Source organism: Strigops habroptila, chromosome 6, assembly GCF_004027225.2.
Source record: "Strigops habroptila isolate Jane chromosome 6, bStrHab1.2.pri, whole genome shotgun sequence".
NCBI classification, from domain to species: Eukaryota; Metazoa; Chordata; class Aves; order Psittaciformes; family Psittacidae; genus Strigops; species Strigops habroptila.
In genome coordinates, this window is record NC_044282.2 from 42,622,156 (window position 1) to 42,649,201 (window position 27,046).

At 40.1% G+C, this 27,046-nt stretch overlaps 2 protein-coding genes across 5 annotated transcripts in view; one reads left to right on the forward strand and one right to left on the reverse strand.

Moving 5' to 3' along the window:
• Positions 1–22,081, forward strand: part of ACP1 (acid phosphatase 1) — a 34,220-nt gene extending 12,139 nt beyond the window's left edge. Inside the window, exons 4-7 of one of the 4 annotated variants that reach the window (XR_003991829.1) lie at positions 3,568–3,629; positions 5,890–5,995; positions 6,901–7,029; positions 20,543–22,081. Coding sequence is in view for 2 of the 4 variants with exons in the window: in XM_030489452.1 (XP_030345312.1) it covers positions 3,568–3,629; positions 5,890–5,995; positions 6,901–6,978 (246 nt within the window). In the remaining 2 variants the exon portion in view is untranslated. Of the gene's footprint in view, positions 1–3,567; positions 3,630–5,889; positions 5,996–6,900; positions 12,382–20,542 lie in introns of those variants that run through there. The other 3 variants (XR_003991828.1, XM_030489452.1, XM_030489450.1) reach the window with 3 other exon arrangements.
• Positions 10,753–25,364, reverse strand: ALKAL2 (ALK and LTK ligand 2). The gene is made up of 6 exons (XM_030489453.1): positions 25,100–25,364; positions 23,995–24,326; positions 21,488–21,541; positions 21,297–21,377; positions 18,917–18,983; positions 10,753–11,434 (listed from the first exon to the last, which is right to left on the reverse strand). The coding sequence occupies exons 2-5, from the start codon at positions 24,251–24,253 to the stop codon at positions 18,919–18,921; spliced, it is 459 nt and encodes a 152-aa protein (XP_030345313.1). The 5' UTR covers positions 24,254–24,326; positions 25,100–25,364; the 3' UTR covers positions 10,753–11,434; positions 18,917–18,918.
• Between the last annotated feature and the right edge of the window lie 1,682 nt (positions 25,365–27,046).

Below are 27,046 nucleotides of genomic sequence, written 5' to 3' on the forward strand. Positions count from 1 at the left end.
ACCTCACTGAGGTCGTATTTACTTTCTTCACTTTCAAAGACTACATGTTTAGGTTTTTAACTTTCAAAAATAAATTCCCTCAATTAGTCAGTTGCCCTCTGCTGACCTCTCCTGATGCTGATCTCCGTTGTATAATAAGAAACAGGATTGAGCACAACGTTGTTTCAGATATTCAGTGTTTTACTATTGGAATAATTGTGAGGGAAGTGTGTTCTGATCTTTTCCTTTTCCAAGTTCTGGGTTTACTACTTGTCAGTGCTTTATTTATTATTACACGATTGTGTAATGATAAATAATACTCATTACACAAGATAAATGGTACTGAAACTAATCAGTTGGTGTTTATCACAACAGTGTAATTTGTTTGCATTCTTAAAAGACAAACCTTGGAAACTTGAGAAGTGTTCTTGGGTATTACTAGGGTGGTTTATGAGTAGTTAAACTAAAGCGAAGCACCCAAAACTAGTTGATCCTCTGCTTTGAAACAAATTTATATAATCTCCTTTGGCAGAGAGGGAATGAAAACATTGTAATGAAGACATTTGCTTATACAGTCTGGCAAATTAAGATATTTTTAAAGCAGAAGAGCCTAAAATGTTACATATACAGGGAGAGAAAATTAACAAGAATGAGACAATAGAATGAAAGACTAAGAGGATGAAAATTTTTCTGAAACATTCCAGTACAAGCAGTTTCTTTTATGAAGAAAATTTCAAATCCCTGAACTGCAGGTAACTGTTAATTTTGCACTGATGTTAACTGTGTAACTCAAATAATGGTTTTCAAACTTCTGTCAGATGGTCTCTGCTGATTCTCTAAACTGTGGACCTGATACGGTCTCGTAGTTCTTCTGGAAAGGGGGTGACTCAACAGTGTAGAATAGGAGTTCTCAAAGTGGTCAGGTTAGTACAAATGGAAGTGTATTTGTTTCACTGTTAGAGACATACTCAAGGATAGAATTTTGTATGTGACTTGTTTCAGAATAGATTAAGAAAAATTTAATACAGGAGCTGCAGAAGTAGAGAGGAGGGAATTTATTATCTTCTGTTGCCTTTGAAATACTGTCGTAAGATGAGTACCTCATGCAATTATCCTCTTTACTTCTGGGGAAAACTGTTACCTATCCAGTGAAAGGCATTTTCTTTCATGTAATTTTGTGCATAATTATGATAATCATGGATTGTATCTTTTTTTTATTCAAAACTGGCATAAATGCTACAAGAATGATTTATGTAAGAGAGAATGTTAAATTGGTTACATCTTACCATCGTATACAGTGATTGTTTAAGTGAATTTTAAGTGAAAAGTGAAGTATAACAGTAAATGTATATATTCATATATAAAATAAAGGGTATTTCAACATTTTAGTTGATGGTAGATTGCTGTATGTTTATGCACTGGTTGAAATTCTCTAAGCTCTTAGCCTGCATGCACGAAACAGATAGGTATTAATCAGTTTCACTTTTATTCGTGCTGAGACCAAAATTGATTTCTGTATAACTCAAACCATGCATTTGCCTTTAACACAACCTTCCTCTAATCTCCAGTTGATATTTAACACTGTTTCACAATTGGATAAATTTGAGGACTACTGCCTCTCTTTGGTTTTTAGACAGAGAAAAGAAGATTTCCCTTCTCTAAACAAAGGGAACTGTTTAAGAAATAAATTAGAATGATGATGTGTTTCTTCATTGATGACCTTTAATAATGGTTATATGTTGGGGTTTTTTTGAATGTAAAGTTATTGTTGTCTGTGTAGTTCCATCCAAACTTGACTACTTGAACTCTCCACTACTCTTCTCAAAATGTACATAAATTTTTATGTCCTCAATTTCCTCTCCCAAAGTACTAGTTTTCATAGTTTTGAGGAGTATCTTCAATTCATTGTCGTTTGCTCAATTAAACTTTTTGTATCTGACATTACTGTGAGGCTTATGAGCACAAGCCAGCCAGTAATCTTGCTTTTAGGGCTGTGCTAATGCTGGTTCACAGGGAAGTAACTATCAAGTTGTCAAGTACACAGGGAGTGTAGGAAGTGTGGCAGGTATGCTTTTCCTTTTCACTGGTTTTTATGTTATTCCTGCATATGTCTGCACTACACATATTTTCATAGGGGCCAGTGTTTAGCCATGTAGAGTGATCAGAAGAAGCTTGTAGAGGTATTGCTTAGAGTTGCCAGGAGAACGGAGCTATTTCCACTGCAAAAATATTTTTGTAGGTCAAAGGCACTGCATGAATACAGCAAATATTTTTACAGTGAAAACAAACAAGTCTGCATTAGTTTCCACCATTAACCATTTCTTTTCAAATGTTCCCTCCCCCACACCTCACCCTTTCAATTCTCCTTGTGTGGAATATTTCATTTAATGGCTTTAGTCTGGTGATAATTTCTGTATGTCTTGTCTTATTGCCCATTATGGGAGCTTGATCACTATCTATTTGCTATGTGCACCAAAAAAAGAAAGTGGGTGTTTTGCCATCTAAAAGTTTTTTTTTTTAAATATATAAATGATTTTTTACAAGTTAAAACTGACTTACAGAATAATGTGTTTTGCCCTTTCGTCTGTTCACTTGCTCACTCACTTGTCTGGCACATCCTTCTCAGAGATGCTTGCCAGAAAAACCTGTACTGAACAAACTTCCACAGACTATGCGTGAAATGCAGTCTTAATGTGAACTCATTACAGATTTTATTCCATGTATGCATCTGCATTATGGACACTTCGTTCAGATAACACACTGTGCATTGTAGGCATGGTCAGAGAATGTTTTACCTTAAGCTAAGGCTTAAATGTAAAATAAAATATTATACTGGTAAAAATCTGCAGCCATCCTTATTCAATACAGATAACATTAGTACTTAAGTTAGTGGTTTATCTGCAATGTTTGCCTACCTGACTCTGAACTCAGATCTTGAATTTAGAATTTAGTTAATATTCGTGTTTAGGAGTCAGTACTCCTACTACAGGAAAGAAAAAGAACAGATGGTATGGTGGTAGGAAGATGTACAAAAGATCCCAGGGTTTTTCACATCATACTATAAATTTTGTGAACTTACATGGCCTAAAATACTGTGAATGCATTTCTTTTTAAGAGATTGTAACTCATACCATCATACTTTAGCTTTGAATTTCACTTGGTCTCTTTTTTAGTGTATGTAATGACAAATTTCTAGATTAGAATTATTGCAGCTGGTTCCAGGTCACCTTCATTTTTGTTTTCCTATCAAGAAAGTAATTTGTCTACATTTTTACTGCATGGTTTCCACTAACCTACTTTAGTTTTAGCAATTGGAAAGCATTAGAAATGTCACTTGTAATGATGCTCTAAAAAAGTATTGGTGAAATAGTCAACTTTTGTGGGAATTCTTGCAGAAATGGGTAATTATGGCAGAGTACACTTAAAATGTCTTAAGTTATTGTAAAAGTTGATGAAGGTACACAGTTTTATTCTTTCCATCTGTGTTTCTTTTAATAAATCAGAACTACAAAATTTCAAAGTACTTTCTTTCCCCTTTTTACAAATCAAGCACAGTTTGTAGGCTAAAGCACGTATTTTTAATTCTAGGTTACTAAAGATGATTTCCAGACCTTTGATTATATACTTTGTATGGATGAGAGCAATCTAAGGTAATGTATGAAGAAATGGAACAGTTTCATGTGGATTACTTCTAGTGATGTCTCGTGAGTCACTTTGAAGGCAGACGGCATATTTTACTGTTGAGCTTGTCTTGTGGGGTTTTTGGGGGGAGGGAGAATGGTTTGTTTTTTTTGTTTGGTTTGGGGTTTTTTTATGTTTGTGTGAATGATATCCTAATAGATAGATTCTTCACTTCTAGTACGTGCAGTGAGCTAGACCTCAGTGGTTTATTTGTGTGATGCATGCCACTCAAGGATTAAGGACGTGGAAATTTAGTATGCTTTGTGCTCTACATGTGCAGCTGATGCCTGTACAGTTAAGAATGAGGATGTACTGTCTTGATCAGTGATCTGGCTTTCTAATTGCACGGGATTTAAAAGACACTGTGGAAACTTGGAAGGGATTAAATATGGTGCGGGGTTTTTCTTTTCTATTTTTGAATAGAAATGGAATAAGCTGTGAGATAAGTAAGGTTGTTAGCTGGGGAAATGTTGTTTGTTGCTGTTAGCCATGTTCTAATTAAGTGTGTCTTTGAGGCAATTTATGCTTTAGAAAGATTTGGTGAAGTAGCTGCCTAGTGTGAGAATTTAGATATCGTTATTTCTACTTAATCACATACATATTGGTGATTGGGGTTAAGGAGCTGAGCTTTAATAAAGTACAAGTATCAAAGTGCTTGTAAGGACTATTACTTGTAAAGTTAGTTTAAAAAAACCCAAAGCCCAAATAAAACCCTGTTAGTAGCACATAGACTTTCAGAAGCAGCACTACTTAACTAAGTATTATTTTGTTGAATTTTGTAGAATGTGTGGAATGACCTCTCTTACACAGCCTCCATGAATGAAACACTTTGCTTGATTGCAGCAAGTCTCGCAAAGGCATGACTAGGCTTACTTCTATTTTCACTTGAATTCTTGAATGGAAACTTCTTCCATATTAACAATTCATATGATACGAGCTGTAGAGCAGAAGAAATGTCACAACTATCATAGGGATATTGCTACTGCTACACTTAAGTTTCACCTTAAACTTGCACCCAGTTCAACCATTTTCCCTGAGAAATGTGCCTTTTTGTAGCACTAGGAGGGCAGGCTGATTCCAGGTGCTGATGGAGTGCCAGAAAGGGAAGATTTGTGACATCCCTTTTCCTTAGTACCATAGCCACCTGGCCCTCTCCTGTTCATTAAGTGGTATGCTAAAAGCCTTGAAGGAAATGGTTAGACATTTTTTTAATAATAAAGGGCTAGAGAATTTAATGAGAATCTATAAATTCAAGCAATAACTTCTTGGAAGAGTCCTGATTTTTCAAGGAAAAACAGTATTTTGGTCTCACTGCTATTTCTAAGCTTTCTAAAATTATTTTCTTACTCAGAATTAATAATTAGAATTGAATTTCTTAAAACTGATTATGCTTATGACTAAGTATTCACGGGGTTTTTCAGCTTTTTAATGTTGGGTAAGTAAAATGATCTGAGATGTGTAATATTAAAAGAATTTAATATGTTCTGGCAGTTCAGCATTGTGAAAATTGTAGTACTGAGCTGCTTTTAATCTGAAGATGATGAGAGGTACATTATAACTGCATTTGGGTTAATAGCCATTTGTAAGTAGGTGGGGAAAATACCATCTTGAAACAAGTATGTTTTATCAATGGGAGACAATGTAGAAGAAACAGGACATGACAATGTGATGAAATGTTACAGTATTTCAAAGGGAAGACCAGTCTAGCTCACCAATTTACCATTTTCTGTTAACCAAATATAGTAGGACTTGACAGGAGTTACAGAGGTAGTGTTGAGAGCACTTGCAGCATACCAATTTAAAACACTGGTTTTGAACAAATGGGAGCAGCTTACTTATACTTCTGGAAAAATATCTAGATAATTTCCATTATTTTTTGTTCAATACAAGCTAAAGGTGGATATTGAAAATACTAATGATTGATTTGAGGAAGAACTTGATAAACGTACTGTTACAAAGTTCTGTTAAGCCTTAAGTGAGTGCCTGACTGCTTGTTTATGCTTTGCATTAAGTTTATGTACATGTTCTCCATACTCAGTTAAAAGAAAAAAAAACCCAAACCACACAACATGAAAACAAACAGCAGTGTAGAGAGTCCACGGAACTGACAGAGTCCAGATGCATATTATTTTCCTGTGTTCTCTGGAAACAGTCATTGAGCATCTCATGCTGATGCCGAAAAAGTTTTGAAGAAAAATTCACAGAAAAATTTTATTTTCTCTCTTACAGAGATCTGAAAAGGAAAAGCAACCAAGTTAAAGACTGCAAGGCCAAAATTGAGCTGCTTGGAACTTATGATCCACAGAAACAACTTATCATTGAAGATCCATACTACGTATGTATAAAAGAATTCTTTGGGTGGCTTGATGAAAAATTGTGTATATATGGTATATAATCTTTCCAGATCCCACATACTGACATGTGACACATGATCTGATGTTACATATAGCCAAGTGTAGACATATTTTTTAAATGACTTAACAAAACAATATAAATCATTGGGATAGGAAAGGAGAGCATGTCTTTACGCTTATAACAATTGTTTAAATTTAAATAAGGCAGTGCGCCTATGTTTTCGATATTGGATGAAGCCCTAGTTGGTCAGCCTCCTTGCAAAGAGGACATAATCGAGAAAGACAGAGACAAAGACATGTACAGAGATGGTCAAAGAAGTTGAATAATATCAACTAAGAGCAACCAATTAAGTTAAAATTTTTCAGTTTAGGAAAGAGAAGTGGATGAAGGTGTGGTAGGGTTCTGTAAAATCTTGATATAATGGTAAAAGGTGAGTAAGGAATTGCTATTCATTACCCAAGAAGTACAGAATATCAAATAGCATATGTGGGAAGTGGGTTCAAAACAAAAAGATGGTTTTTTTTTCCACGAAGCATTTCATTAAACTCTGAAGCTCAACATGACAGGTTACTATGAAAGTAGATTAAAAAAGAAAAGGCTTATAAGGGCTCAAAAACTGAATGGAAGAATTACGTGAAGGAAGAGTTCATCCAGGACAGTTGAGTACAAAGTCACAATGTTTGGCTGTAGAAACTCCTGAGGTTGTTCAAATTAGGGAGAAATACGCAAAAACTATCAGCATGTATTTGTACTGTCTTATTCTCCCCTAGTGTCAGTTATTTACCATTACTGACTATGGGGAAACCAGTTTGCAAAAACTTTTTGTTTGAGCCAGTATTGCTGTTCTTACGGTTTTTTTTTTTTTTTTCCTCTGTTCTTTTCTAGGGGAGTGAAAAGGACTTTGAAACTGTTTACGAGCAGTGTGTTAGATGCTGTAAAGCGTTTTTGGAGAAGTCTCATTAATGCTTCGTCATTTTATTTCTGAAAGAAAATAATTAGCTTCTCCTGAAATATGTAAGGTTTACTTGATTGATGTATTTAAATTGTAAAATTATGCCTCACTACGTTCAAAACTGTTTCAGTATCATTTTATATTTTAGGTTTTCTGTCATTAATTTAAAAGCATAGAAAAGTTTTAATTGGATTAGATGATCAACCATTTTATCACACATCAATGTGGTACTAGAAAATATAATTCAGAATAAATTTATCTGTAAACTCTTCCAGTGCTTTCTCACAAGCACTGCAAAGGTAACATCTTGCTTCTTTATCTGCTATACTAACTAAACTGAGGTCTTCTCATTGTGCCATTAGTGAGTTAATTTAAATGAGCTTTCAGTGGGAGTCTGTGAGATAATAGTTCATGTTTGATAATGTAGGTGTGTCATCCTAGTGTTGTTAGACAGCCTTTGGACTGATGCTGTTTTGTATTGAGCCTGCTAGACTAAAAGAACTGCCTGCCCCCAGACAGACACTGCTCTTAGCACTATTTCAAAGCTTAAGCAACCAAAACCTCTGTGTGTGTCACCAGGATCCTCTGAAAATGGGTTTTTGTATCAGTTTAAGTGCTCAGTTATTTAAAGAAAAAGTAATATTTGTTCTAGTACATTTTTCTACTAATTAAGAAGAACACAGTTCAGAAATAGTGATTGATGTTAATAGGCCTTCTCCAGCTAGTCTTCCTTTGATCTTTTGGTCAATTCCTAGTGCACTGATACAAGTACATGTAACATAGTATTTACTTTAAGGACAGAATAAGTCAGCTTAAAAGCCTAAATGTGAAATGTACAGCATGTATCTCATAGTAGTAAAATACTCAAATATATGCAATATATTCAGTGAGATTTGCTGTAATCTCAGTTCCTATGTGGGTGTCAGACAGTATTTTCAGATTTACTCAGGAGAATTGATAGCCTGTCAGAAGTGTTCTCTGAGAGCATAGCTCAGCCCGAAGACAGTCCATCTGTAATGTAATGTAAAGTTAACAGAAGGCCAGTAAGTAGAAAGTTCTGCTTTTGGACAAAAATTGAATGCTTTGTAAAAATCCATGTCTGTCTGTCTGAACATCACCTTTCATTTCTGCCTAGAAATGCAAATGTACTGAGATCAGTAAGATCAGTAATGTAACTGATATCAGGAGAATTTTCCTATTTTCAATAATGACAGCATTGGTATGAACTCACATTACCACATTGTCTGTAAAACTGGATCTATAAAACTTGCTTTCTTACTTACGCAGCCGTGTTTTTGCCTCTGTCTGCCTTCCCAACTGCTAGAGTAGCCTCTGTATTTGTCACCCACTTTCCCCTCTGAGAGAGGGGTGCATTTTGATAGAGGTGCCTGTTATTCCTGAGGAGGAAGGAATCCTGTTGTCACTCTGCCTGTGCAGCAGCCTGCACAATGGGGGTGATCCAACGTGGGACTCTTGCTGTAGAACAGCTGTGTTTGTATTAGTGAGGTTTCTGTTTTGTGCTAAAATTTCCATCAGACATAAAACTTAAGAACCTGCTTACAGAAAGGCAAGTGGTAGAAGGAACACTTAAATACAGAAACCTGGATCTTTGTGCATTTTTGCATTACCAGTATTTTTGACTTTCAAAGAACAAGCTAGGAATTCGCAAGTTAATAGATGTTTCACTTCAGGGACAAAGAATAATACATATAGGTAATATTTCAGGTGAGATCAAGCACCGACTCTGGAATAAATTATTTTCCATTTCTTTTATGAATGCTTTGACAAAGTACATGAGGGAGAACGATGAGCAGCTAGGGACAAACCATCTTAAATGTGGTTTTATGCACTGACCTCAGAAGTGGAAGTATTTAGATGTAATCTAATGTTATTCTCTGCCAGAAGGACCATTTAAAATACTCCAGTGAAAATGAAATAATTCAAAAGATTGAGAACATGATGGTTTGTGCTTTCCCATTCATGGCTGAGTAGGACCACAAGTAGGATGGAATTGAACCTATAGTTTCCTACATATTAAAGTTAAGATTTAGAAGTCTTAAATCTTTGAGCTGCTGGGGTAACGGAAGGGAAATAAAAAGGCATGATTGTTTACCTTCACTAGGCTTAGGAATCTTCCTACAAAGTGACATGAAGTCAAAATTGTTCGGCCTTAAGGTATATTTTCAGCAAGTAATCTATTGGCTAAATCATTCACCAGTTCTACTAGGAAGAAGCCGATTGATTGATTTTATCCTTAGTGGGTTCCTTTTGGAGAAGGGGAAGGAGAGCACCATGGTAATTTACACCACTTGTAGAATACAAGAATACAGAGCAGGATTGCCTTCAGGAGGGACGGTTGCACAGTACTATTATTTGGGTTCCAAGAGAAGCAGTGGACATCGGGTTAATACACAAGTCTTGTATCATCCAGATGCCTAAGCTCTTACAGGTTTAAAATGCTCCTCATGAAAAATGTAATGTTGAATGAAAAACTACAGAACTGACTGCTCCTTCCCCCTCTCCTCCCCCACGGCTTGTTTTACTTCAGGTAGTAAGGTTATATCCAAGACTAAATACAAAAAAGTCTGCTGTAGTATAGTTGTATCTCCTGTCAAAGCATGCTGACCTCTGCTAAATGCAGAGAAGACTTCCATGGGATTGATTTATTTATATTAATTTATTAAATCATTAAATAAATTACTTTTTTCCTTTTACAAGGAGATTTTCTAGAAGAATTTTATTTAACTGGATTTCAGGTGTCGTACAACAGAAAGAAAGATGTGTACTAATTTAAACTCTCATGTTCAGTCATATGCTGTGATCTGACCTCAGTCTGTGGAACCATGGAGAAGCAGAGTTCCACCCATCCACGTTTACTGCAGGTGAGCAGCCAAGTGAATCCTGTAGGAGTAGATTCCTTTAACTACCAGTTTTCCAGTATGCATGGGTTACTCCCATTGAGTAATGAAACTTCAGCATTTAGTGAGCACTGAAACCAAATAGCAAATATGTACCTCTCCTTTCCTAAATACAGCCAAGTTCTAGGCTGGGATATTGTACTTCTGCCTTTTTTTGCTTCTGAAGAGCTAGATGCTAAAGCCTCTGAAGTGTGCATTTCAAGAATCACAGCTCCTAGCTGTTTCTCAGGGGGGAGAGGCATGTGTTTGGTTCTGTTTCTACATTTTGTGGTTTGAATTGAGGGTAAATGGAAGCTAAATGTCAGTATTAAGATAAAAGTACCTGAGGTTCATCTACAGTTCACAGATAAAATTTTTCTTCCTGTTTAAACTATTTTATTATGACAACTGGATTTAATATCTGATTTAAGGAAGAAAGGGAAATGGGTATTAAGGCTTCTTGAGTTCACTGACTCCTTAAAAATGTTACGACACTGAAATGATTTATTGGACATTTACTGGTTGTATCACCTGGCAATAGCATGAATAGGCTACAGATTTTTTACTTTTTTTTTTAACATGTAAACAAAACCCCAAAACAATCATTGGTCATAAAAAAGATTATGAGCCTGTAGAGAACTGGAGCACCCTTGTGGTCTGGGCATTTTGCAGGACTGGAACACACAGCTTGGTCTGTCCTCACAAATCCATGGAGAGTGTTCACACGACCAGACTCCTCTGAGGTGGGTGCACCTTTCTTTGTCACTCTAGTGAAACTATCCACACTCAAATCTCTTACGGAAAGAGGTCTGAGTGTGGATAAATTGTAGCAGCTACAAGAAGATAGCTTGTTTATCTGGATTGAGTGAACAGAAAGCAAACCGAGAACAACTTAATACCAAACACTTTATTACTTACGCTTGTTATTTACAGTATTTACATATTGCACGTTCGCTGGAATGTTTTATACATTTATTATATAAAGTAAATTAATGGCAGCTTGTGTTTGTGTACAAAATCCATGCTCCACTGTCCCAAAAAATATGTCTGCTTGGAATCACGTTCTGTTTGTCATGCAATTTGTACTCCTAGGGTACAATGTGACCCCAATGCAAGTCTGTTTTAACCAAACTTTTAAAAAATTGCATAAGCATGAAGGATATCAAGTGACCACAACTACTGTGGAGCAGATCTTTAGTAGTTCTAGATATACAAACAAACATTCCTTGAAATTGTAGAATTAAGCAATAGAACATCAGTTTTCTTGGTGAAATATTTGTGTTTACATAATTTTTGGCAGCATTACACATCAGTTGTAAAGTGTGTTCTGTAAAGAATGGAGCATTAAGTACTACTGGCAGTTACACTACTGTAAAGAATGTCAAACTGCACACTGTTGATGACATACAAAACACATGTTAAAAGAATTATGGGAAGTAGTCTGTCAATCTGCAAAAATAAATCTCTTGTTCACAATGGAATATGTTATAAAGGTAGTAAGTTCTATTTCCCTGTTGGTTTCCAAGGCACTTCTCTTGGTTCTTGGTGTTTCTTTTCATGGTAATAACATCTGGTGAATTAAAAGAAAGAAAAAAAATTGCCTTTCATCATTTTTATACTTGCATACATGTGTTTAAGAATGTGTTTATCATATTGAATCAACAGAACTGGAGAATTCAGTAATAACTTTGGAAATATCCAGTAGTGCAGTTCTGATTTAGCTCAGTTTAGTTCACAGCAGCCTGACTGCTAAGTTACTGTTTTGTTTGTTAATCAAGGCTGAAATTTTGGAAAAGGTCCTTTTTTGCAGTGGTTCATTTTAGGTAGATAGATTTGGAAAATACAGTTCTACCTATTGAAAATGTGCTTATGGTTATGTTTAGCCTGTTCTAAAAATGCAGTTGTGAAGTTAAAAAGTGAATAAACCTCAAGGATAGTGTTAACAGATTGCAAATTTCTGTCTTAATGTCTTGGTGTCTTGAAGCTGATGATACGATGCCCAGTGATATAAATATGTCAAGGTAGGGCTTGAAGGACCTGGGAACGATTTCATGTTTAATTGAGCCCATTAGCAAAGAAATTTGGACTCATGCAAACAAGAAACAAACAGAACTTTCTACAATTTGATCATATAAATGCAGCCCCTGGGATGTGTAAGTGCTAAGGCAGCACAAACTGAGTAGGAGTTGCAGGATTTGCTGCCCGTTCTGTTAAACCTTCCCGGAATAGTTTCTTGAAATGAAATCAAAACCATTTTTATGACAGTGGTATCAAAATGACTGATAGAAGATTACAGGTTTCCACCTGCTTATGTAGTATATTGCCTATACTCTAGAAATCTGAATTTGAAGATTAAGCAGTGAAGGTTTCCATGACCCTTTTCTCCCACATCTTGTCTTCTGAGAAAATGTAACATGACTGTCTCTGCATATACGTATGTAGAAATCCATCCTCCCTCTAGTAACTTCTGAGTTTATTTTCAGCAACCACATCTTCTAGACTTGCAGCAACTCTACCTAGTTTCATGTGTTTTCAAGATAACCTGTTAATGCCATTATTTCAAAGTAAAAAATGCACTTGGTTTTACTGGTCAACAGGACCTGCATGGGTTCCATGCTCTTACATGCCAAGAGATTTCAGCTGAAGATGGTGTTTCATAGACCCCAAAAGTCCATGTAGGAGATAAAACAGAGCAGTTCTCTGATACTAGAGTTCTGCTGATGTCACTTTTCACAGTTGAAACTTTTTCATATAGTCTATCTGACTGTATGTAACCATCTCTCCCAGGATCAGTGCGAATTCTCTGATTTGGGTTTTTCTGCGTTTTCTACTGCTGAAGTGTAATTTGTAACAGAATCATTTGAATGCAGAGTCAGTTGGACTTAACATAGTCCATTGGAAATCAAGCCATTGGTGCATATAAAAATACTTGTTAATACTATTTAAACATATTTAGTTTCACAATTTTTTAAAGCTATTAAGAAATGTAATAATGTTACAAAAAAGCTTAATGTAATTTAGGGGTTTTTTTTCCTGACTTTGCAGATAGGACAATACTTTTTCAAATATCCTTCCTTAGAGGGGAAAATGACATAAATTTTCCTTGTCTTGCATTTTCATCTAGCTTATTTTCTATATCTGTGCCCCTACTGTACCCTGTTTAAGATGTGGTGTTTAAAAGTGATGTTTAAACATGCTTTTGTTTTGATCAGTGTGTGGTACAACTGACAAGTTAAACACTGAGAATTTAATAAATAGTTTTTTTCATTACTAATACTGATGGGAACATGCAGCTCACTGAGGGTGAAAAATTGGAAGTAGACAGGATGCTCATTTGTCATCTCATCCATACCTGCCTTTGTATGGATCAAAAGTTTTGGGTCTTAGATTCCCAGTGCTCAGCTAAATTGCAGTTTTCTAAATCCTTGTCATTTTCAGAAACCCTTGAAAAGGCCTCAGATTTGTTAGCATCGATCAATCAGTTGTCGTACTTTTTTCACATCATTATGTTATATACATCAGTCTAGGAAAATTAGACTGGAATTTAGCTGAAGGATGGCAGGTAGTTTTAGTGGAGATCCTGAATGCTATCTGACTAAAGCCTCTCTTGGGAACCTAGGTAGCTATACAACTCCTTTCATCTCTTTCATTGGGTTCTTGGTTCTCCTTTGTTCCAGTTGTTCCAATTTTATAGAGCACAAATGAAAGCTATTGTAAAGGCATATTACAGTGTTCCAAACTTGGTTCTAGTTATTACCAGCTCACGATGATAAACTCTGTAAGATAAAGCTGATCTATATAAGAATTTAGTGTTTTAAATATTAATATAAGCTTTAAAATACTGTGCCAGTAGGATTTTGTAGCTCAACTTCCCTGTGCTATCAAAAAATTCCTTCCCCAGGTGAACATCCAGGTGGAAGTCTGCTCTAATGTCAACAGATTGCAGAGATCCATGCACTGAAGCTGATAAAGCTCGTAATGTTCCATCTGGTGCTAGCCACAGAGAGACCCCATAGTAAGGAAAATGCAGAATTGCCTCTTAAATTAAAAGCTGGACTATGCCACACTAGTAACCGTGTACACTGTCTGCCTCTTTAGTTCAAAGCAGTAGTTCTCGTAAAAGACTTAAAGTTACTGTGGGTACTGCTTCCTGTCACCAAGCAGAGGTGATTAAATGTGTCGTGGGAAGTTATATGGGATGGATCAAGCTATACTTTCTAGAAAAGGGTCTGCCTTCACTGAATAATATGCAAACCTCACATCTTAATTCTACCTTCACTTCTTTTGTGAAATGAAAGCACCTGACATTTCTTGAGGGCACTCGATGCCAATTTGAATTGGAAGCTGTGTAAGAGAGAAAGCAATTAAGGGCTGTTGTTTCCATTGTTAAAAAACACCTGAAGCAAAACATAACAGCTCAAATATTGTTTTGGTTTAAGAATAGTTTGAAATAATGGATATATTAAACGGTGTACAGGAATGGGATATTTAGTGTGGTATTTTAGTTTCCTCTATAGGCATTTAAATTTTCTAAGTATATCTTGTATTTTCAGCTTTTTTAACATACATTACTAGTATAGTCAATATATCTTCAGGGGTTTACACAGATTCTGAGTTCCAAAGGCAATTTCAGTTATCAGAGTGCATTAGCTTATCTGAATTTTATAAGGCAACTTTGACCTTCATATATATAAATGTTTATTCTTGCCCTGTCATGTACCCTAAGCAAAAAATACTCTATTGCTTTTCCTTTAAATATTGCTAATTATATCTGCTTCTCTAGGAAACAAGCAACTGGTAGGGGGGTTTTTTTTAATACACTTTATAGAATATAAAGCTCATTTTTCTCTGCTTAGCCTGAGATTCCTACTCCTTGCACTAGTCTTGTATTCATTAGCGTAAAACTGTTCGTGTCACTAGTTTTATTTTGTTTGTTTGAAAGAACTGTAGAAACTTGAAAGTCAATTAAAAAAAGTTAAAAATACAGGAATACTTGTCAGTACAGTAATTAGAAGAAATGTTCAAAATGAAAGTATATAATCATACACGATAATGCAGTCCTTAGTCCTTGAACTATGTCTTGTGGCGCTAGGAGGTTTTAAACATAGGTTACGAGATCAGTGTTGGTCTCTAGCAAACACTTAAGGAACAGGTAGCGGAAAAGGGAGGGCACCAACAGTAGCACCTTCAGTTCTCAAACAAAAGCAGTAAAATCTGTATGACTGTAGCAGACTGATTGTGACAAATGTTGACAAAGAGGCCAGATTTTCAGATTCATCACCATCTGTCACAGGAAATCCACAAAATCTGAATTGGGAACTTCAGGTAAAGACTTCAGGAATCTTGTTCCTGATATTTCTTACCTGCTGCAGATACGGACAACATAATGGTTGTTGGATGTAGCTGCACAGGGTGGAGTAAAGCAAGCACAGAGTATGGAACTATTAGGAAACTGGGAGAAAAATGAGGCTGAAGAACAGAATAGAAAAAAGCATCAAGAACAGGACTCCAGCAGAGCTGTGTTGAACACAAGGTGGTGTTCCAGAATAGAACAAGTCAGAGATGGTGCTGGTGGCAACCAGGGAACACAGCCTGGGTTGCTGACTGGGGGCGGGGGAAAGGCCTATGGACTGATGTGGTAATACAAGTATGCTGCTCTGCCCTCACTCATGCAAGCTCAACAAGTAAAAGGGCTGTTGCTGGGTCCCTGCATTGCTTACAGCTGTGAGACAGGCAAAATGTGAACATACACTCAAAAAAACAGAAGATGGAGCCCAGTTACATATGTGTAGGATAAATGAGGAAAAGTGAAGGCTCCATGATGCACTTGTATCACACATACTTTTAGGTATGTACTGTGACAGTAACAGATGCCTAATTCCTGTTTTCACTTCTTCCTGTTTGATCTTAACAGTGAGTTTCAATGTCTTGAGTGCTTTAAAGCTATGATAGTCCAAAATACATTTAAAGTACAAATAAGAAACAAACCTATCCTTTTTTTTTTCCTTTTCTTCCCCCCAGACCCATCTCTAAACATGGACAGATCTCTGTGTATCTGAAAAATGCATCATCTTAGTTTGCCCAAGTATCAAAGAGCAATAATTCATCTGTAGTCCAGCCCACTCATAAGCCTCCAGTGAAATGGAAATCACATAGTGAGCAAAACAGGAAATCTAATTAAGAGCTTTGTGGAGTAGTATCACATAAGAAATTTTTATTAACTAATATTCAAGCATTAGTCTGAGCTTTAGAACTGATACTAAGTAGTAGCCTTATAGCAGAAACCAGAAGTGTTTACCTATTGCCTGACTACAAATAAACTTCATATACCAGAAAGCCATCTTAAGTAAGAAATGGCTTTGAAATCTCTTCTTGCTACGTACAAGTGGTACCATGTTCAAAACTTTGCAACTTCTTGAAAATACCTTGAACTAATTAATGATAACTACATGCTTTGTGGAAAGGTAAATGGAAAAATGCAAAAAGAACCCATTTTTCTACAATTCAGTCCATGACATGATGAAAACAAATAAGGGCTGCACTATACTTCTGTGTGAGAGGAGATATCTTACCCACATAAATTGAACTGATGCAGTGGAGAAGCTATGAGGAGGAATGGTGCTTAATTTTATGGAGACACCTGCAGATCTCAAGGCATATTGGTAGAGAATAGCCTTCCTCTCTACCAATGGAGGTTACTTAAGAGTGCTGATAGTATTAATGATTTGTGCCTGTGTGCAGAATAACAGAAGTGAGGCTTGCTGTTCATGTTGAAACACGCCTGCTAGTTGAGCTAAGGTGTTGTTTGGCAAAATGAGGTGGACTTTTTTAAAAATAGACTCCCTGCTTGAGCTGTGAACTACTTTAGTTACTGTTCCTTCATATTATGTGTTTGTGTTTACGTGACAAGATGTAAAGGTACGGATAAAACTTTCTAAGGAAAGGGAGAAAAGAATTCCCTATTCTGATGTATCTGCTAATTAGTATTGGCAATAAGATTAGTCACTTATCTTTCACAGGTGAGTATCATTATATAATGGCTTATTTGTTCCTTGCTTTCTGGATTTTACAATTGAAAGGTTGAATCACTAGCATTTCTCCAGTTAGATCAAAAGAGTTACCTATTGTTAACTTTTATTTGTCCTAATACTATATGCAATTGTTTCCAAAATTCCATCCCTGAACATATGATGTATGATGTATTCACATCCCTGGAAGTGTTCAAGGCCAGGCTAGATGGAGCTTGAGCAACCTGATCTAGTGGGAAGTGCCCCTGCCCATGGCAGGGGGGTTGGAACTGGATGATCTTGGAAGATCCCTTCCAACCCAAACCATTCTGTGATTCTATGAGTAAGAGGTTCCTCTCCATGGCTGCAGATTTCAAATTAAGACAAGAAGTAATGTATGTTATTGGACATTAGAAACATTCCACATTGAAGCTGGGCTAGCTTAGGTTTATTTTAGGAAGTCAGGCAGAAAACACTTAAGGAAATATTGAGGAGTTCAGTGTAAATTCAGCATGCTGAATTACAGCTAATGTATTACCTCTGCCCTTGCCACTAGAAAAGTCTTTTTTTATGTCTAGCTGGAATCCTCTCTTGTTGCAAAGTTAAAAAAAAAGGACGACTTTTTTATCAACACTGGATAGAAAGAATGGCTTGTAGCTACTTTTTATTAAACTGAATAGCTCCATCATGTTTTCCTGCAATCGTCTTGTCTTTAGATTAAGTAATCCCAAATCCTTTTAGCTGTTCTTGTAAATTGAGTTTACTAGGTCTTTGGTCATCCATATTGCACTTCTTTAGACTCTTACAAGAAGCACCTACAGCTAGGTCTTCAAGTGTGGTATCCTTAAATGCAGTATTGCAGCAACAGTGATTATTTCAGGTGGTTTATAAACAATGATTCTATTTATAAATTCCAGTATGTTGTTTGCCTTTTTTCAAGTGTCACATGGTTGTCACACTTAGTATGTGATTTACTACAACCCCTACGTTATCTACAGAACTGTATGTCTACCTATTCACAACATGCTATGTATTTCTGCAGTTGATTACTCCTGCATGACTTCATAATTCTGCTCTTTAAATTTTACCCTGGTTTAGACTATTCAGTCAGAACAGTGTCAATGCATTAAAAAAATAAACTAAGATGCTTAACATTTACTGCTTTTTCTCGCTGACTCTCCACAAGATGTGTATTTTGTGACAAAGTATCTAGGTTTGATAGCATTTGTTATTGACAAATCCATACAGGTTATTATTTATCCTTTTGTCAGAGCTCACATTTTTGTCTCGGGGAAAGGTTGAGGACAGAATGTAAATTAGTCTTTTTGTATTCTTATGTTTCAGTTTTCTAGGAATACAGATAGTTTGGAAGTTTTTTTGGTTTTTTTTTTTTTTTTTGTTTGGTTGGCTTTTGGTTTTATTTTGGTGCATGGTGAAATTCCCCAAGTATTTGTAGGAGACAGAGGTACATCTAGGCAAAAAGGGAATAGATAAACCCATAAATACGAGAGGTGAACACAACGAAAATACCAAGAAGTCCGAGTAGCTTAAAGTTGGTTTATCAATGCTACTAATAATACATTTTAATGGAATTGCTTGAAAGCACCTGCAACCTATCTGCATTTATAAAGCTTTCATGTGTATATCTATGTATATATTAATGCATCTTAAAATGCACACCATAGATCTACAGCTGCACACATAAAAGGGCTGCTGCAATTGTGTACTGAGTCAACTCTTGAAAAATAAGCTACAGCTGTTGTGTTTTGTTCTGTAACAACAAATTCACTCTTATAACTGTATACTGCTATGAGTAATTCCCAGCTGAGGCACATGGACTTCTCTATAATGACTTCCAGTAGGGGGTACCCTTTACTTATTGCCAGTATTTGCCAGATTAAGACAGTTACTTCAAGTACTCTGAAAGGGAATACCTGAACCAAAGGACAAGTGTTATTACACTCCCCTAAATTTTCATGTATGAAACATCAATTCCAGTGCTTCGCTATGCAGTAGAGTGTCATTACTGCTATGAGAAAGCTTACCTTTATCCTTCCATGCACATTGGGCTTACTGCCAACCGAGTCAGAAGCCTGGCACATCTTTTATAGTCTGTTATAAAAAAAGAGCATAAATAAAATTACTGAAGTAACCAATTTTGCCTTTAAAAATAAAAATTTATAACAGTGTTCTAATTATTGTCGTTATAAATTAACACCTTTGTTTGCAACAGTATAGAAATCAGATTCTTAGATTTAGAAATACAGTGTGTAAAAATTGCATAACTGAAAGCCATGTCCAACGGCACATATAACTATGCAACCGACTTCTGCACATGCACTGTCTATAAACAAATAGCATGACTGTGCTTGGAGGATCTCCAAATGTATGTGCCCATGAAAATTTATGTATCTGTGTCTGTGCTTAAATGTGGGATGTAAACGTGACTGCAGTATTTTCATGCTAGAGGAAGAATAAGTAGTGCTTATCCATCTTTGAAATCCAGCCCTCAAGGGAGCAAGTCAATCAACTTAATATTAAGTAATGCAACTCCAATAAATTTTCTTCCTGGAAAAACTGTTAAATTAGACAAATAACGTTTCCTAGTCATAGGAATGTTAAGTCCAGCCTGAGCAGGTGACCACATCATACAAATTCATTCATAACTGTCTGGAGTTTCATCTTAAAACTAGTAAAATTGTTTCTTTTCTATTGTTAGTAGTCCCTATTTTGGGTACCTTCTGCTTTTTGATGCATCATAATAAGGGGCAGAACCAATGTCAAACTAAAAAATTAATCAAGAGGGTTTTGGTTTGTTTTTTTCTTCAACATGGCAAACTGAAAGCAAATATTGTGAAATTTGGTTATGGACAGATAGCAGAGTAAATTACTTTTTAGGTGCCAATGCTGCTATGCTGTACAAAGTACTAGAAGGTATGCTTTTGTACTGGCTACCACCATGTTGCAGTACCATAGACACTTTTAATTTGTTTGGCCTTTGAATTTCTACACAGAATGAACAGAATTACCTGGAATCAGAATATTTTCAAGAAGTAACATCACACTGTGCATGCAGAATTCAAGCAGGTTATTTACCTCATTTTCCTAGAAGAAAGTTACTTTAAGGAGATGCTAGTCATACAGTCTGGTGACTGATGTTGATTTTCGTTAGGCATTATTTCATTAATGAGTATCTAATGTTTTCTAGAGATACAGTGTTAACAATCCCTAACTCACAGCATGGACATGATAGAATTGCCATTCATACAAATTATTCTCTATTATCCAGACATCATGTTGCATATGTCACCTGCCAGGTGGAAAAGGCTAATTTAGACTGTAAGACCAACTAGATTTTAGCTCAAAGTACTCATTAGTGCTGAGTCAAATGATGTTTGTGTTGTGGTCCTTAAGAAACAGGTAATGTGACCATTTGGTTGTTCAAAGCAGACTACTTATGAACAACTTCCATCTCCATCCATGTAAACTGAACGTGATCTGGTTAGCCATTATGTGTAAATCCTTGTCTTTCACAGGTACTCCTCATGTGAAGCCTTACAAATAGGGAAAAAGTCTGCAATTCTTACCAAATATGCCTTTAAAATATATTGGGCTGAAATATTTATTAATACTTGAAACTTGGAATCTGTAACGCTTGTTTCTATTCCCAGCTCTGCTGCTGACCCAACTGGTTGACCTCAGACAAGTAAAATAAAGTGTGCTTCCATTCTGAAAAGGCTGTACTAAAATAGCATCTGCGTACTCAACAGGTCCACCTCAGTATGAGTCTGGAGTCACATCTACTGACTGATAAATGTCAATGTGTGATTTTATTTTTTTTTTAATTCTCTGTGCTGTCAGCACTGATGAGATCTTGTAAGTTGCATTTGCTTATTTGCGTCCATCAGCTAAGCCTTAGCAAGTTAAACTTTTGGAATGCACCAAGACAGGGGTTGCAAAGATTATCACTGGCAACATCACTGGTAGATTGGTAGCTGAACAGTCAAAGTATAAAATATATTTAACATAAATAATCACTGAAAAGGAAATAGCCCCACCTGGATTTCTGATCTGCTTGAACTTGCAGCACTAGAAATTAAAGGTTTGTGAGAGAGGTTTGTGAGAGAAGTCATGTGTTCCTATGAAAAGCAAACGCCTTTTGAACCAGAGGCATATACATCAGTACTGTGTTTACAGCCATTCTAAGCAGTGTATTTGCAGTGAAAAAGTTATTTCCATTTTCCTCACGGTAATGCTGGTGCTGTTCTAGCAACACTGTAAAACATACTTAGTACATTTTAGAGCAATCCAAATTCTTCATTGCACAGAATGTATTGTAACATTGTATCACTACTGGTACCTTGTAAAGCTATTAAATTTTAGTTTCTGGTTTTTTTTATGAAAGCCTCTGGCTTTGGGACTTACATGCTGGGATGGTGCAGTCCCTTGTATTGTGGTAAAGCCGATGAAAGTGTTTACTACATTTTGGGCTAAAGTAGAGTGGACCTGAAATAGAAGGAAAAAATAAGTTATGAATCAGCACAGCTCACAGAAGAGTAGTGCAGCTTATGGTATGTACATGAAATGATGGATACGAATGCAAAATTAAAACGTACCTGTTAAATGCTTTAAGAACTTGTCTTTCATCCTCAGATCTCTGGGAACTATTTCTGTCAGACAAAAAAAAAGAACAGTCACTCTGCTGCACTGGAACTTATGCTTGCCAAGCACAGTATAAGGACAGGGAATAAACTGTCCAGCAAATATCACCACTGCGTCTTGTCAGATGCACAGAGGTCAAAAGTTCTTTGCATACAGTAGGCCAGATTGCAAACATTTGTTTTACATAAGAAGCCACAGTAAAATGCACTGCGAAATACGCTGTGATGATGAAAGAAGTGATGTCTGTTAGGTGTGCACTCATTAATGATAATGACAAGTGAGTAAAAGTCAGATCGTAGGTCTCTATGAATTACATTATCAAGGCTACCTAGATTTAAATTCTTCCACAAATTTTAGTTCATGGTTGCATATTCTGCTAGTAATGAAGACTCACAGGTATATTCAAATATATTCCCTCTTTTGTCATGGGTATGTTTGTACAAGCACTGTCCTGCTGCAATCATGAAACTGGATTGATCTACTTACAGGAATTTCCTCCCTCCCCTTTTAGCAGTAAATAAAATTCACAGGAAATGATCCCAAGCAAATTGCTCTCTTCTGGCTCCCTATGTTTGTGGTTTACCGCCGTGCGTTTTGCGTTCGGCAGATGGCAAAATGAAACTGGTTTACTGAAATCCATTTTAGCTCTAACCCTTGCTTGTGTCTTCCTGATTTACAGCTATCTTTGATTGCTTTCCGTTACCAAGTCTATGCTGATAGCATAGTGCTGATTGTGTACGATACACTACATGGTGCTTTATTTATTTGACCATAAATGCCTGAGCAGCCTTTTTCATTCCCCTGGCACCTCTTACCAGATATAAGGCAGAGAGCATTTCCATCCAGATCTGAATCACTTGTGAGGTTAGACACTTCTCGAAAGTCATTCTTCATTTACTTCTAACTTTAGTCAGTGTAAGTAAAATTGACCTTATCATATTTGACCTAATTATGTCATGAAGAGCATTAAAAACACACATGCTTTACTCAGAAATTTCCCATGGGACAAGCTCACTGGGAAAGTGATGCCAAAACTGAAATGAAAGACTCTAAGCAGTAGTTCCTTTTCAGAGTTGCTGGGAATAACTCCATTATAATAACAGAATGAAAAATCCTGCTTAGGAGTCAGTAACACCACTACTAACTAATCTGCTCTCAAGGAGGTTTATTATTTACATAGATAACTTAGCACAAACCAGATGTTTTGCACCAATACACTGATGCAGAGTGACCAAAAACTATGCCCATGTTCCAAGTTGAAATTGAGAGTCCTGCAGATCAGGGTTCCCTCCTTAGTCGGGCCTCCTTAACTTTTCAACATTTATAAAACCAAATGTTCTCACTCTGCTGATCTTAAGTGGAACAAAATTGTCCTCCTTTGTATATTCATTAATCACCCAGAATGAAGAAGTAACATTTTCATGACAGCCACCAACAAATGCAAGTCATGGCGATATTTGAATATGAATGAGAATGAAGAAGAGGTACAGTGAAGCTTTGTGAGATCAATAAAGGCAAAATAAACAACACTAACAAAATGAAAGCCAGTTTGGGAAAAGGTGAGTAGACATCTGCTAGCAAATACTCCTAAAGTCCCTTTCAGTAGGAGGGGTAAGATGAGCAGCAGTAATGCTGTAGGGGTTTGGGAGTGACAGCAAATGGTACATGAGATGTGGCAGCAAGAGAAGCCACATCAACTTTCAGCTAGATGCACAGAAGCACATCGCAAAAGTGAGTGGTAACGATCCATCACTGTGTGGCTTGGTATGACTGCTTCCGTACTGCTCTATACAACCCTGAACATGGTCTTACAAACCAACTGGGACTTCCACTGAAGGTTACAGAAGAGCCATTCCAACGAGTAGGAAGATGACTGAGGAGGGTCCCAAAATGGTCACAGCTTGCACAGTGACAGAGGAGTACTCTTGTTCCCTTCCTAATATTTCAAAGGTGCTATCTCTGTAGTACAAAAGGGACTCATAAGTGAGGCGAAAAGTTTAATGAAGCTGAGCTTCAGGAAAGACTTCTAGCTGTGCGATCTATAAGGACATACTATAGTCCTGCAGGGGAAATTCTTACTAGGGTTGTTTCCAAGAAACACTTAGAGGAAGCACATTTTAAAAGGTGGTAAACTTCCAGGAAAAAAAGTGTTTTCATCCCTTACTACTTTGATCTCAGCCCATTTCGATTTTTTCCCCTTATTAATAGGTTTTGTTCGAAGCCAACACACAGGAAGTTGGACTTTCAGTTAAGCACATTATCCAGAGAGTAAGAGGCTCTGAGATGTGAATGGAGTTCTTCTATCCCTAATTGCCATCTGTGTCTCTTTCTAAAACCAAAGGAAATCTGCAGGTATTTTGAGCAGTGAATTCCTGATATAAAATTAGTAACTTGATGTGATGTCTCATTCACCAAGGCACCCTGGGGAAAAAGATCTCCCAAGTCATAGACTGTGACTTACCAACTCTCTGCTCGTCCTGGTATCCTCCGTAGTCAGCCACTTCCCTTCGATCTAAGTTATAGTCGTGCTTGGAGAAGTACTGCATTCCACTGTCCTTCTCCAGGTGGTACCTTTTCAGTTCCTGAATGATCTCCATGATCAGATTTAGGAGACTCTGCCTGTCCTTCAAATCTGAGGAGTCAGTTTTCTCTTTGCAGTATCCTGCTGAGAGCATTAAGAGCATCAGCCCCAGCAGCCCAGGAGACCTCAGTCCACTCATTGCGGTCTGACCCGAAGGGTGCAGGAGCAGATGAGAAGGAAGGATCCGCTGCCGCGGGAGGCCGCCTCTTTCACTGGAAGACAAAAACGGGGGTGGGTCAGAGGTGGGGAGACTCATGGGGGTGAAATCGGAAACATTACAGAAGGAAAGCGCGGAGGGCGCTTCGCAGGTTACGAGGTGGTGAGAACAGCGGGCAGCGCTGAGGGTCCCACGGGAGGGCAGGCTGCGCGGCTGCGCAGCGGGGCGCGGAGCGAGCTGCCTCGGCGGGAGCCCCTCGCCCGGCGCGCTGCCGCAGCAGCTCCCCAGTGGCAGCGAGGTAGCGGCGCGTTCCGTCCTGCCCCGCAGCGGAGCGGAGGAGCCGGGCGAGGGGCGACAACTTTCCCCGAAGTTTCTTGCCGGAGAGCGGCAGCAGCTGCGCACCGAGCGAGCCCCCCGCCCCGCGGGGCGCCGCGCCGGGGCTGCGGGCAGGAGCGGCGGGACGGGCGGTGCACTGCTGGGGGACAGCCGTCCGGGGACAGGGAGCGGCAATGCCGGCTTCCCCTAGGGGCGCGGGTGGCCCCGGCCACCTCCACAGGGAGCAGCAGCCAGCCGCGGCGGAGGGATGCTGCCTCATCCCGGGGCCTGCTCGCATTCGGACGGACGGCTGCTCCCTCCGCTGGGCGCCAGCCCCATGCACCGGCTGCCCCGCGCTCCGTGCGGCGGCTCGCCGCTGCCAACTCCGGCGGGGGTCCGGCACGCGGGCTGTCACCGGCGCGGCCCCGCCGAGCCGCTGGCCCCGCGGGGCGGGAGGGGTGGGGACAGAGACGGGGAGGAAGGAGGGCTGCTGGCCCTTCCCGGCCGTGTTACCTGTCTCTCGGTTCCCCGGAGCCAAGGCGTCTTTCCCCCGGGAGCCGCTCCCCGGACGGCAGCAGCCCGCGAGCGGCGCGGAGTCCCAAGTTTTCTGTGGCTGGCCCGCCCGCCCCCCTCACGTCCCTGCGCTCCGTCGTATCCACAAACTACTCCATCGTCGGCAGTCCCGGCGCAGCTGCTTATATAGGCTATAGGATGGACATGAGACGGCAGATAGTATCGACTTGGAAGTGGGTGGAAAACAATAAAAGTCCACTTGGCAACCCCGGGAGCGTCGCTGCTTGCACAAGCCCCCCCCTTCCCGCCCTCCCCTCGCTCCCGCCCCGGTCCCCCCCGTCCCTCCCCCTCGCTCGGCTCTCCGGGCAGGGCTCAGTCACTCCTTCGCCTCTCTCCGACGTAAAGAGACGGTCCCAAGCGTGTGTGTGTGGAGTGGGAGGGGGCGGCGGCGGGAAGATGGGGACAGGGGGGTGCGCCTCGCCCGAGCCTTTAATTAGAACCGCGCTGAGGAGCCGTTGAAATATTGATGTCCCTGGCGCGGCTCCCCGTCAGGCGGGTCCCCGGCCCCGCTCCCGCCGTTCCCCCGCGGGGGGCCGGTGGCGGGGGCAGGCGGGGAAGCCGCCTGTTTACCGGGAACTCCGCGCCCGGCCGCGGCGGGGAAGGGGAGGTGTTGGGGCGCGGGCAGGCTGCCGGGGAAGAGGAAGGCTATTTTCTGCTCCCGCTGGCCGGGAAGCCCGCGGAGAGGTGGCTGGAGCGGGGTCTGGGCAGGCGGGAGGAGCGGGCGCGTCGCCTTTCTCGCCGATTCTTGGCACGGGCGGTCCCGGGTGGCCAAGCGGCTTCCTGGGTTCGCGGCGCGGCGCTGCCTGGAAGCGCTCCCAGCGGGGCCGGGTGCGGTGGGGAGGAGGAGGGAGAAAGGCAGTGCCACTGGGAGGAGAGCCCCGCCGGCCCCTCAGCAGCCGGCTCCCTCAGAAGCGGTAAGACCCGAGCGAAGGGGAGGTAGTGTCCGTGGTGGGTGAGAGTCCCCCGGGAGCGCAGCGCTTCCCTGTGAGAGCGAGAGCTCCCACAGCGAACACCCGCGGCTCGACCCCGCGCTGCCCTCCCCGCGGAGCCCCTCGGAGCGGAGGGCCTGAAACACGATCCGCCTGAACTTTCCTGTTTACTTTGACTGTGTGGATAAACCTCTCCCTTGGCAGCCGAAACGGGCAAATACGGAGTTGGACCGCGCCGCGGGCGCGCTTCCCAAGCCCCGCAAGCCGGCGGGCTGCGAACGGGCGGTGCCCGCAGCCCGTCCCCTGCGGCGGGACCACGGCCCCCCGGGCACCGCGGACAGGTAGCGCGCGCCGCCGGCCCCTCATCAGGCAGCGGCAACAGCGGCCCCCAGCGGCCGCCGCCCAGCCTCGGCCCGGCGCTGCCGCCGGGCGGCGCTGAGGGGCGCGGCCCCGACGGGGGGCCCGCCGTTAGCGGTCACCCCCGCGCCGCTCCCCTGCGGAGGCGCCGCGTCCCGCCGGGCAGAGGGCGGGCGGGCCGCAGGGCAGCGGCGGGGCCGGGTCACAGTCCCGCGCACCTCACAGAGTCGCCTGGGTTGGAAAAGACCAGTAAGGTCAAGTCCAACCATTACCCCAGGGCTGCCAAGACCACCGCTAAACCATGTCACTTGCAGCCTTGTCTACACGGTTTGTGAACGCTTCCAGGAATGGTGTCTCCACCGCTGCCCTGGGCAGCTCAGCACCCTCTCTGTGGAGGAATATTTCCCAATATCCAATCTACAACTTGAGACCATTTCCTCTTGTCATATCACTTGTTACTTGGGAGAAGAGACTGACCTCCACCTCACTACAACCTCCTTTCAGATAGTTGCAGGAAGCGATAAGGTCTCCCTGAGCCTTCTCTTCTCCAGACTAAACCACCCCAGCTCCCTCAGGTGCTCCTCATCACAAGACTTGTGCT

Coding starts and splice junctions, on each gene's coding strand:
- ALKAL2 (XM_030489453.1), bottom strand. CDS start 24,253: ATGAGTGGACTGAGGTCTCCTGGGCTGCTGGGGCTGATGCTCTTAATG. Junction 21,542..23,994: donor CCAGGACGAGCAGAGAGTTG/GTAAGTCACAGT, acceptor TTTGTCTGACAG/AAATAGTTCCCAGAGATCTG. Junction 21,378..21,487: donor GTTCTTAAAGCATTTAACAG/GTACGTTTTAAT, acceptor CTTCTATTTCAG/GTCCACTCTACTTTAGCCCA.